The sequence below is a fragment of the Elephantulus edwardii genome, unplaced genomic scaffold, assembly GCF_000299155.1.
Source record: "Elephantulus edwardii isolate Elephantulus edwardi_28Jun2011 unplaced genomic scaffold, EleEdw1.0 scaffold00237, whole genome shotgun sequence".
Classification (NCBI taxonomy): Eukaryota; Metazoa; Chordata; class Mammalia; order Macroscelidea; family Macroscelididae; genus Elephantulus; species Elephantulus edwardii.
This window is the reverse complement of record NW_006399987.1, coordinates 3509852-3521359: the sequence shown is the minus strand read 5'-3', so window position 1 is coordinate 3521359 and position 11508 is coordinate 3509852. Positions and strand designations below refer to the sequence as shown.

General features: G+C 49.6%; 1 protein-coding gene across 1 annotated transcript in view; it reads left to right on the top strand.

Moving 5' to 3' along the window:
* RAB3D (RAB3D, member RAS oncogene family) overlaps positions 1-6871 on the top strand; it is a 22720-nt gene extending 15849 nt beyond the window's left edge. Inside the window, exon 4 of the mRNA XM_006898789.1 lies at positions 6684-6871. Coding sequence (XP_006898851.1) covers positions 6684-6871 — 188 coding nt within the window. The remainder of the gene's footprint in view (positions 1-6683) is intronic.
* The last annotated feature ends 4637 nt before the right edge of the window (positions 6872-11508 follow it).

Sequence of the window (11508 nt, the reverse complement as noted above, 5' to 3'; positions counted from 1 at the left end):
GATAATCTGTTCTGCATATACATTGAAAAGATATGGAGACAGGACACATCCTTGGCTACACCCCCATGCAGTGTTTCCTTGCTCTGTTCTGACGACTGCCTCCTGGTCCAAGTATAGGTTTTGTGTTAGCACGATCAAGTGTTCTAGGATTCCCATTCTTCTCAGAGTCAACCAAAGTTTGTTGTGATCTACACAAACGCCTTTGCATAGTCAATGAAACACAGATGGACATTCCTCTGGTACTCTCTGTTTTCAGCCAAGATCCATCTGACATTAGCTATAATATCCCTAGTGGTGTGGCCTCTTCTAAATCCAGCCTGCACTTCAGGCAGTTCTCTGTGGATGTGCTGTTCCAGTCATTTTTGGATAATCTTCAGCAGAATCTTGCTTGTATGTGTTATCAATATCATTCAATACTTTCCACACTCTGTCGGGTCACCTTTCTTTGGAATGGGAACAAGTAAAGCTCTCTTCCATTCCGTTGGCCAGGTGGTTGTCCTCCAGATTTCTCGACACAACTTGGTGAGCACATCCAGGGTAGCGTCTGTTTGTTGAAATATGTCAGTCGGTATGCCATAAATTTCTGGTGACCTGTTTCTTGCCAGTTTTTTTCAGAGCAGCTTGAACTTCTTCCTTCATCGCCACAGGCTCTTGCTCACATGTTGTTTCATGAAATTCTTCTGTGTCCACAAATTCCTTTTGGTACAATGACTCTGTGTACTCTTTCCATCTTCTTTTAATGCTTCTTGGATCATTTAATATTCTGCTCAAAGCATCCTTAAATATTGCAACTCGAGGTTTGTATTTGTTCTTCAGTTCCTTGAACTTAGAAATGCTGAGTGAGTTCGTCTCTTTTGATTTCCTTGCACATTTCATTATAATACTTTACTTTGTCTTCCCACGCTGCCGTCTGGAATCTTCTGGAATCTTAATATCTTGATTTCTTCCCACTGGGAGTTATTAAGGAAGTAAAAAAAAAATGCAAACCCCCTCAATAAAGCCAAAACCAACAACCCGTTGCCTTTGAGATGTAACTGACTCAGAGTTGGCCCTCCTGCAGGTTTTCTAACGCTGTAAATCACATGGGAGGAGATTGCTCATCTTTCTCCCACAGAGCTGCTGTGGATCTGAACCTCCAGAGAGGCCCTGCCTTCACTTTAGAGTGAAATGCCCTACAGAATCAGCCACGAGAGCTTCCAATTACGGCAGTAACAGGTTACAATTCAGGATCAGAAATGACTTAGGATATAGCTCTTTAAACCAGGTCAGCCTCTTCTCCACCATTCTCAAAGATAGGCCTCGCCCGGCTTGGCTTCTGGCCTGCTTGGATGGGTGTTGTAAAGGTCTTCTGGCTTTGTGGATAAGCACCTGGAGGTACCTCTCCTGCCAGCGAGGCTTGGCCTGAAGGTGCTCACCTCCAGCTCTGTGAGCCAGAAGGTCCAGCTAGCCGTCTTCCGTCAGTCTCCTGCCAGGCTGTTGGCTCTTGGCTCTGCTGGCAGCATTTCTCTGTCATTGCTTCTTGCTCTCTTTCTACAGTGTTCCAGCGCTGTCTCTCCATCTCCTGGATCTAGGAGGTTCTCAGCACAGGGATCCTAGATCCTAGTGAGATTCCTACTCCTGCCTCTGAGATAGGCTCATCTTTAAGCTCAACAAGATGGTAAAACTGACCCATCTCCTCCGTAGGATTGCATGCACCTTATTTGCATAATTGTATCCACATGGACCTGTCAAGAGAACAGACAGCTTTGTCTCCAAGTAGATGCAGCCGGAGTGCTCCTTGGAGGCAAGGATGCTAAAATTTCATCTCACATACTTTGGACATGTTTCCAGGAGAGGCATGTTGCACTGGAGAGGCACATCATGCTTGGGAAGGTGGAGAGATGGTGAAAGAGAGGAAGGCCCTCAACCAGGTGGATTGACTGCAGCAGTGGATTCAAGTGTATCAGAGATGGTGAGATGGCACAGGAGAGGACAGGGTTCAGATCTGTTGTTCTTAGGGTCACTATGAGTCACCCTTGACAGCACCTCACAATAACAGCCACCCACACAAGAGGAAGCTCTGGTGCCTCAGTGGCAGGGGGTTGCACTGCTGACCCAAAGTAGATGGTTTCAAATCCACCAGCTGCTCTACAGGAGAATGATGGGCAGTCCCCTTCTGTGTGATTTACTGCCTCCCAAAACCTGCTGGAGGGTCAGCTATGAGTCAGCTCTGCCTTGATAGCACATAACAGCAGCCACCCACAGGATGGTTCCATGCATCTAACTGGCACTGTTATAAAGCTGTCCACTTGATGGACTCCTTGATGAGACAGGAGCGTAGTCCCACCTAGTCGTTATGCTTGGTAGAGTGGAGAGTCAGTGAAAAAAAAAGGAAGACTCTCAACAAGGTGGGTCCACACAGTGACCGCAAAGCACAGCAGGGACAGACGGAGGGAGGACGGTCTGGGACTGGGCAGGGTTCACTGTTGGACGTGAGGTCATTGTGAGTCATGTTCCACCTGACAGCACTGAGCAAACCTAACCACTCAGACGTTTGGTGGGGTCATTTCAGAGAGTGGCAGGGACACAGCAAGTCCCTGCACTGTAGGATGATGCATCCAGGGCCTTGTGGGCTCAGCTTGCTGTGGGCAGAGCCTGAGCTGACCCTCAAAGGGACAGGGAAGTGAAGCATTTGTTGTGCCTCCCATCCTCTCAGGCCTACTGGCAGGACAACTTCTCTATTTGAATGAGAAGTTAGGATGGTCACTATGATGTTGGGGTGCAGTGATTAAGCACTCAGCTGCTTAATCTGGGTTCAGCTGCCAAATTGAAAGGTTAGCAGTTCAAAGTCACCAGCCTCCCCCATGGGAGAAAGATCTGGTGGTCTGCTTCTGTAAAGATGGGAGCCTAGGTGAGCTGTGGTGCCCTAGTGGCAAGAAGCTGTACTGCAATCCCAGAGGTAAGCAGTTCGAATCCACCAGATGCTCTGCTGGAGAAGGAGGGGCAATCTCCTCCTGTACCAGTCAGATCCTATTTGATGATTGTTGTTGTTGTTGTTATGTGCTGTCGAGTTGCTTGCGACTCATAGTGACCCTATGTACAACAGCCCTAAACTCTGCTCTGTCCTCAGTGCCAATCGCACTGTCTCTGACACTCCCATCCCGATTACCCCAGTCACTGAATCAATCCACCTCATAGAGGGCCTTCCCCTCCTGCGCTGTCCCTCCACCCTCCCAAGAATGATGTCCTTCTCCAAGGACTGGTCTCTCCTTACAACATGACCAGAGTATGTTAGACGGAGTCTCAGAATCCTTGCCTCCAAGGAGCCACCTGGTTTAACCTTTTCCAGTATGAATCTGTTTGTTTTCCTAGAAGTCCATGGTATTCTCAATACTCTTCTCCAGCACCACAGCTCAAAGGCATCAATTCTCCTTCTGTCCTCCTTGGTTATAGTCCAGCTCTCTGATGCATAACAAGTGATAGCAAAGATCATGGCCTGTATCAGATGCACCTTAGTCTCCAAAGAGACACCATTGCTCTTCAGTACTTTGGAGAGGTCCCTAACAGCAGACTTTCCCATGGCAATGCGCCTTTTAATTTCCTGGCTGCTGGTGCCAAGAGTGTTGACTGTGGAGCCAAGCAAACTAAAGCTGTGAACAATCTCAATCTCTTTACCATCCTGATGCTGCCAATTGATCCAGTGTTGAGAATCTTTGTCTTCTTGACATTAGGCCTCAAGCCATATTGGGGGCTGCAGTCCTTGACCCTCTGCAGCAGGTGCTTCAGGTCTTCCTCAGTTTCAGCAAGCAGGGTTGTGTCATCTGCACAACGCAGATTGTTGATAGATCTTCCACTAATCTTGACCCCACATTTCTCCTTATAGAGCCCAGCCTCCCGGATAATCTCTTCTGCATACAGGTTGAAAAAATATGGAGATAGGATGCATCCCTGTCGTACGCCTTTCCCAATTTTGAACCATGCAGTGTTTCCTTGCTCTGTTCTGATGACTGTCTCTTGGTCCAAGTATAGGTTTCGCATTAGAACAATCAAGTGTTCTGGGATTCCCATTCTTCTCAGTCAGCCACAGTTTATTATGATCCACACAGTCAAATGCCTTTGCATAGTCAATAAAACACAGATAGACATTCCTCTGGTATTCCCTGCTTTCAGCTAAGATCCATCTAACATCACCTACAATATCCCCAGTACCATGACCCCTTTTAAACCCAGCCTGGACTTCTGGCAGTTCTCTGCTGATGTGCTGTTCCAGTCGTTTTTGGATAATCTTCCAAAGAATACAATTAAAAAAAAAGAAAAAATAAAAGATGGGAGCCTAGGAGACCCTATGGCGCAACTCAAATCAGAAATGTCTCAGTGACAATTGGTATCATGCAAACAATATATTAAATGCTACCTTTTCCCTTCGCAGAAAGGGTCAGCCAGTTGGCTTTCTCTTTTGAGCCCCAACTGGTCAGAAAAGAATGATTTTATTTTTGCTCGAACCAGGCAGCCTGGGTGTAGATCCTGGCTGTGCTGTACATCAGCTATGTATATGGATTTAGGTTGGTCACTTTCTTATTTCTCTGGGCCTCAGTTTTTTCACCTGTAAAATGGGCCACCGTAGTCCGACTGTGAGAGCATCATGACGAGAGCTGAATGAGGGGATGGCTGTGTGGTGCTCTGAGGGGTGCCTGCTGCCCCGGAAGTGTGGCATGGACAGGCTCACAGAGGTGGCAAACTGGTGGCCCCTGGGCTGAAGCCAGTTCTCAGCTCAGCTGTATTTGGCCAACAGCACATTTTCCTTTTTTTTTAAAAAAATTATTATTAATTTTTTAAATTGGTGGAAGATCTATGAACAATCTGCATTATGCAGATGACACAACCCTGCTTGCTGAAACTGAGAAGGACCTGAAGCGCTTGCTGCAGAGGGTCAAGGACTGTAGCCTCCAATATGGATCGAGGCTCAATGTCAAGAAGACAAATTCTCACCACTGGACCAATTGGCAGCATCAGGATGGATGGTGAAGAGGTTGAGATTGTTAACAACTTTAGTTTGCTCGGCTCCACGGTCAACACTCTTGGCACAGCAGCCAGGAAATTAAAAAATTTATCACGATGGGAAAGTCTGCTCTTAGGGACCTCTCCAAAGTACTGAAGAGCAAATGGTGTCTCTCTGGAGACTAACACGCGTCTGATATAGGCCATGGTCTTTACAATCACATGTTATGCGTCAGAGAGTTGGACAAGGACTAGGGAGGATAGAAGGAGAATTGATGCCTTTGAGCTTTGGTGTTGGAGAAGAGTATTAAGAGTACCCATGGACTGCTAAGAAAACAAATAGATTCGTCTTGGAGAGGCTTAAACTGGGCTGCTTCTTGGAGGCAAGGATTCTGATGCTTCGTCTGACATACTTTGGTCATGTTGCAAGGAGAGACCGGTCCTTGGAGAGGGACATCATGCTTGGGAGGGAGGAGGGCAGGTGCAGGAGGGGAAGACCCTCTAGGAAGAGGGATTGATTCGGTGACTGGGGTAATTGGGATGAGTGTGTCAGAGACAATGAGATTAGCACAGGACAGAACAGAGTTTAGGGCTGTTGTACAGAGGGTCGCTGTGAGTCGCAAGCGACTCGACGGCACATAACAACAACAACAAGAACAACAACAACATTATTATTAATTTTAACAGAAATTTACAGAAACTTTGGATTTCCATTAATTCATTGTTGCATTTTTCACCCTGCCCACCCCTCCCCCCAGTTCACTCTTCTCTTTGTAAAGTAAAAGAAAAATTCTTTCATTGTTATACAATCCCTCGCCCCAAGTCCACTCCAATAGGCAGCCTTCATTCTGAACTCCTATTGTGACAATAATATCTAATCATATATCCCTTTAAACAGTTCTCTCCCTCATCTGTTTCAATGCAGTATACAATATTTATCCCATCTTTCTCAGTCTCCTCCCAACCCCAATGTCAGTCTCGTTTTACAACAGTGACACTAACAGTATTTGTCCTTTTGTGATGGAAATATTCCACTCAGCATAATGTCCTCCAGGGTCACCCATTTTGAATAATATTTCATGAGTTCCTTGTTTTTCAAAGCAGTGTAGCATTCCATTGTCAACAGCACGTTTTCTAAAACCTGGGAAATACTTGGCTCCATTTTAAAAAGCCCACACAAAGGGGAGCTCTAGTGGCCTAGTGGCAAGGAGCTGCAACTACAATCCCAGAGGCACATGGTTCGAATCCACCAGATGCTCTGCTGGGGAAGGAGGGACAATCTCCTCCTGTACCAGTCAGATCTGATTTGACCGTACACTCACACAAAAATAAAAAATAAAAAAAAAAGTCCACATGAACACATGGCTTTGTGGGTGCCCCTGGCTGTGTCTCCTGTAAGGCAGTTTGAGGACCACTGAGCTGCATCCACCTCTGGGGACCCTCAGGCCTGCCGGGCACCAGAACACACCACAGCTGTTCCTCTTGCAGTCACTGCCTAGTGACCGGTTCTAGGGGAGTCCAACCAAGAGAATCTCATTGTTCCCATCTTGCAGACAGGCAGACTGAGGGTCCAAGAGGCCACTGGGCTGAGGTCCTGTAGCTGTGTAAAGGGCTGAGCTGGACTAGGAGCCCAGCTTTGGGCGACGTCACATCCAGTCCTCCGCTCCTCAGAATCTCACAGCCATCCCCTTCTTGTGTTCCCCCAGGTTTCGAGTTCTTTGAGGCCAGCGCCAAGGACAACATCAACGTGAAGCAGGTCTTTGAGCGCCTGGTGGACGTCATCTGTGAGAAGATGAACGAATCTCTGGAGCCCACCTCCAACCAGGGCAGTAATGGGCAAGGCCCGGCTCTGGGGGACACGCCGGTCCCCCAGCCCAGCGGCTGCAGCTGCTAGAACTGACCCCCTGCCCCCACCCACCCCCTTCTGCCTTAGCAGGGACTTTGACTCTGGCACGAGTCACAAGGGCTGTCTCCAAGCTCAGGGTGTCCCTCTCTCTTGCCAGCTGTCTCCTCCTCGCATGGCTCACCCCCCACCCCTGCCCCAGGTTGCCACCACCCTGCCCATCAGCCCCCTTGGAACCTGGGACTCTGCATTGCAGGCGGGACCTGGCTGGGTCCTGAGTTTGCTGTATTTGCAGGCCTTTCTGCGGGTGGCCGGGGGTGGCCTGTCGTGGTCATGGGTGGCTTCTGGGTTAGAAGCCGTTCCCAGCCCCTTCTGTGCTGCACATCCGGGGCGTCATCTCCGACCTGCAGCTTGGTTCTGGGGGTGAATGTGGAGGGGTTTTCTTCCACTTTCTCAGGGCCCCCGGTGTGTGGAAGAGATGGCAGTTCGAACCCTACAGACTTCTCTCTCTGGGGTCAGGACGGGGGAGAAGACAGGTGTTGGAGTCCCCTATACTTCAGGAACCCCAGAAGTGCCTTTCGGAGTGCCCCAGGACTCCCCAGCCCTGCCACCATCCCGGCCTCCCCACTGTGTCCTCGATCCTGTGGGGGGACAGCCTCAGGTGGCATTGGCCTGGCACAATCACCTGGCACCAGGCTTCGAACTCCTGTAAAGCCCTTTGCCAAGACCTGCTCTCGGTGTGGACACTGGCCGCCCGCTGGGACCTGCCTCCCTCCCCAGCACCCTCTCGGCCAGGCTGGGCAGGGGAGCAGCAAGGTCTTTCTAAATTTTACATCCTGATCGGAAAGGAAGTTGAGCAATGTCCTCACAGCCTGTCCTCGCCCATCGGCCTTATGATGAAAGGACTCGGCTCCTGGCACTAGAGGGCCCAGAAGTCCCCTGCTCCCGCCCTGTCACCCCCAGGGTCTGCGTGGGACCTTTGTGCCCCTGGATGGGTCATGTCTGAGGTTGTGCTGCACTAGGCCTGAGGAAGAAGAACTCTGTAGCTTTGCTTGAGGACACAGCTCGGAGGCCCTCTTGCCCACGATGTGTATACTGTGAGTCTCCTGGATTGAGTTGCTGTTTGGAGGCATTCACTTGGACCCCTCAGCTGTCAAGGACTCCCACTGGGAGGTTTGGTGTCTTCTGGGGACACAACAGTCCTTCTCCACCCCCCTACTACAGTCTAAACTCAGACAGTGTGGTGCCTCTTTTTTCCCTAGAAACCTCAACACCATAGTGTGACCAACACTGTGAGGAAGGCCTTCATGCCCACTTCCCTGGTGCCAGGTCGGAGGTGACGGCCATTTTCCAATATGGCTTTCTCAGGTGTCATCTTAAAAGAGCTCAGGGCCTCTTCCTGGGTGTAAGGAGAGTTCAAGTCTTGGTGGAGGTGTTAGCCCACAAACAGAGATTGCAAGTAGTTAATGTGCTTGGGTGCTAACAAAAAGGTCAGAGCTTCAAACCTACCCAGAGACACCATGGAAGAAAACCTGAGATCTATTCCAGAAAAGTCAGCTGTTGAAAACCCCGTGGAGCCCAGTTCTTCCGAGAGGCATGGGATCACCAGGTCTGGGAATTGGCTTGATGGCAGCCAGGTTAGAGGTGTGGTGGTTTGTGGTGTTTTTTTTTTTTTGGTTGTTTGTTTTTTTGGCTTGTCTGTTTTATTTCGGCATTTTTCTTTTATGAGGGCTCTGTTGTTAGCCGCTCTAGATCAGCCCCTGGCTTTCGGTGACCCCACAGTGCAATGAAACACTGCCTAATCCTGCACTATCCCCATGATGGGCCATGGCTTCAGTTATGATTTAGAAGGTATTTGATGGCTCGTTCTTAGAAGTGGATTGCCAGGCCTTTCTTCCTAGTCCTTTGTCAGGTAATTATCTTGAAATATGTTGAGCATCATGGCAGCCTGCAGGCCTCCTCTGGTCGACCGTGACTGTGCCTGAAGTGCTTTGAATGGAAATGAAATCTGGGTCTCCTACCTGGAAAAGGAAGAGGCTCTAGGGGGACCCCCTTTACCTCTTGCCAGGGGTTACCCTCGGAACTTCCAAGTGAAGGTGCCATTGAAAAGACCACTAACTAGACCTGCGTGGAATGGACAAGTTCCTAGAAGCCTGCAGAGAGGGTACCCTAGTTTCTAGGGCGGCAGCCACAATTTCTAGCTGTTTTTAATGTCAAAATGAAAGCAGCTAAAAAAGGCTGCCACGTGGCCCATCAAGATGCCATCTGCCAGTGTGTTTTCCCCTAACTGTTGCCAGAAAAAAATGGTGCCTCAGAGAACCTTTATCCAAGGGCCAGCCGGTGGCGGCCCTGGTGAAGAAACCTCAGTTCCGTGCAGCTCGTTCCAGGGGCCGGTGTGGCAACACTCACAGCAGTTTAACAATGTTCCAACATTTCTGCTACAATGAAGCCACCGTGATTCCTCCGCCTTCTTTCTCCAAGCTGGAAGTGACATGGCAAAAACACCCATAACTTCTAAGAAGAATGCAAGTTTTTATTTTCTGGCTTTTCTTGGAGGGAGGTTGGGGTGTGGAGTTCTTGTGTACATGAAGGACCCTGAGACCAGTGATCAGTGGGGATGGAGTCTCACCAAGTTTTCGGAAGGAAATCAACCCCAAAGGCTGAGTGACAGACAAGAGCTGTCCAGACCCAGGGAGAGTGAGAGGCAGGGTGGCCAGCTGGGCCTGGGTCCTGCCCTAGTGCCTTTTCATCTGACCCCTGGGATGAGCAATTTGCCCTTCCTGGGGAGGCCTTGGTGGGAGGTGGCCTTAGTCCTCATATTGGGCTCTGCTGTTTTTTCTTGGCTTCTCTAAGGGCCGTGCTCTTCATTGTCTCTTATTTTCCTCCTCCGTGTACAAGTAGGAGAAGTCGGTCTTGATGTTAAAGCACAAATTCCGCCTGTTTGCCCCCGGCCTATCCTGAACACTACAGCATGAACTCTCAGGTCTGGTCACTGAGGTCCTGCGTAAGCAGCTCCTTGATGTCCAGTTTGTAAAGACATGCACTTTTCTCCAACCCAAGAAAGAACATTAAAACCATTATCCCCACGTGTGTGTGAGCTTTCGTTCCATTAGCAAATGTGGTTTCCGGGAAGAGCGCGTGGGTTCCCGGCCCTGGGGAGGGCTGCTGGAGGGAGACGTGATGCAGCAGAACCTGCAGAGGCTCTGGCCTGCTGACCGTGGCCTTGGGCTCAGAAGGATCAACTGTGGGGGGATGTAAGTTCTGTCCACCAGCCTGGGGACGCCTGAGTCAGATTCTGTCTCCTCCCTGCTCGTATTCCTCCCTGGCCACCACCTGACCTGGTCACCAAGCCCAAATTTCCCCCGCTACACTCAAGGCCTTGTTCTGTCTGCCCTGTTGCCTCAGGACCCCCAACTCCTCCTACTGTCCCCTCACTCACACAGCCCCAGACACGCAGGCCCTCCTACCAATGTTTGAATATACCAGGCTTTTGCCTCTGGGCCTTCACATTGGCTATTCCCAATGCCTGGAACACTGTGCCCCCGAGTTCCAAGAGGCTCTTTCCACACCTCCTCTTTGATGTCTTTACTCAAATCCTACCTCCTCAGTGGGTTCTACAACCCCAAACCCAGGCTAATCAGATCAGGAGATGGAGCCCCAATTTGGGGAGTTAGTTAAGAATTCCCACATGATTCCAATTACAGCCAGGACTGGGAACCAGTGATTTACTGGAAATACGGAGGACAGAACCACAAAACCCAAACCCACCATCCAGTTGATGCTAACCCAGCAACCCTGCTCTGGTGGCCTAGTGGCAAGAAGCTGTGCTGCAATCCTGAAGGCACGCCGTTCAAGGATGAGCATTCTCCACCCATACCATTAATGGCCTCTGAAAACCCACCTGCAGGGTCAGCTTTGGGTTGGGTCAGGCTCTACGGTACACAACCACCACCACCTTGCAGGACTGTAGATAGGCCCTAGAGTCTCCAAGGCTGAGAATCTTGACAGGTGCTCATTCCCCCGTCATTCTCGCAAGGAGCCACTAGCGAATTTGAACGGCCAATGTTCTGGCAAGTAGTCAGGTGCATTTCATAGAGAGAGGAACAGGGCCAGCGTGACATATCAATGCAACAGGCACACCCAGGACATGTGGCACTTCTCTGGAAATGTCATGCTCTTTTCAACAAGTCACGACAGATGGAGGGTGAGGGTGAAGAGGCTACAGCAGCGGTTTTCAAAGAGTGTTCCCTAGGGCAGATGATGTCACCTGACACTTGTTAGGAGTATAGCGTGCGTGTGTGTGTGTGTGTGTGTGTGTGTGTGGTGATTATTTGACTTGAGTTTACAGAGCCAATTGGGTCTTCTGTTCACCCACTTGTACACATCAATTACAATACCCACTATGTTTCTGAGGCTGAAAATCTTTATAGGAGGAGACTGCCCATCTGTGGAGACTACCCACCATGGAGCTCCTGGTGGATTTGAACTTCCAACCTCTCTGTTAGCAACCTGACATGTAACACTCTTCATCACCCGGGCTCTGGACTAGAATGAGAATCTGCAATCACCAGCCAAGAAATCAAAGCATTGGGAAAAATCTACTATCAGGGACCTCTTCAGAGTACTAAAGAGCAAGGATGTCAGTTTAAAGACTAAGGTGCACCTCATATGAAAGAGCAAGGATGTCA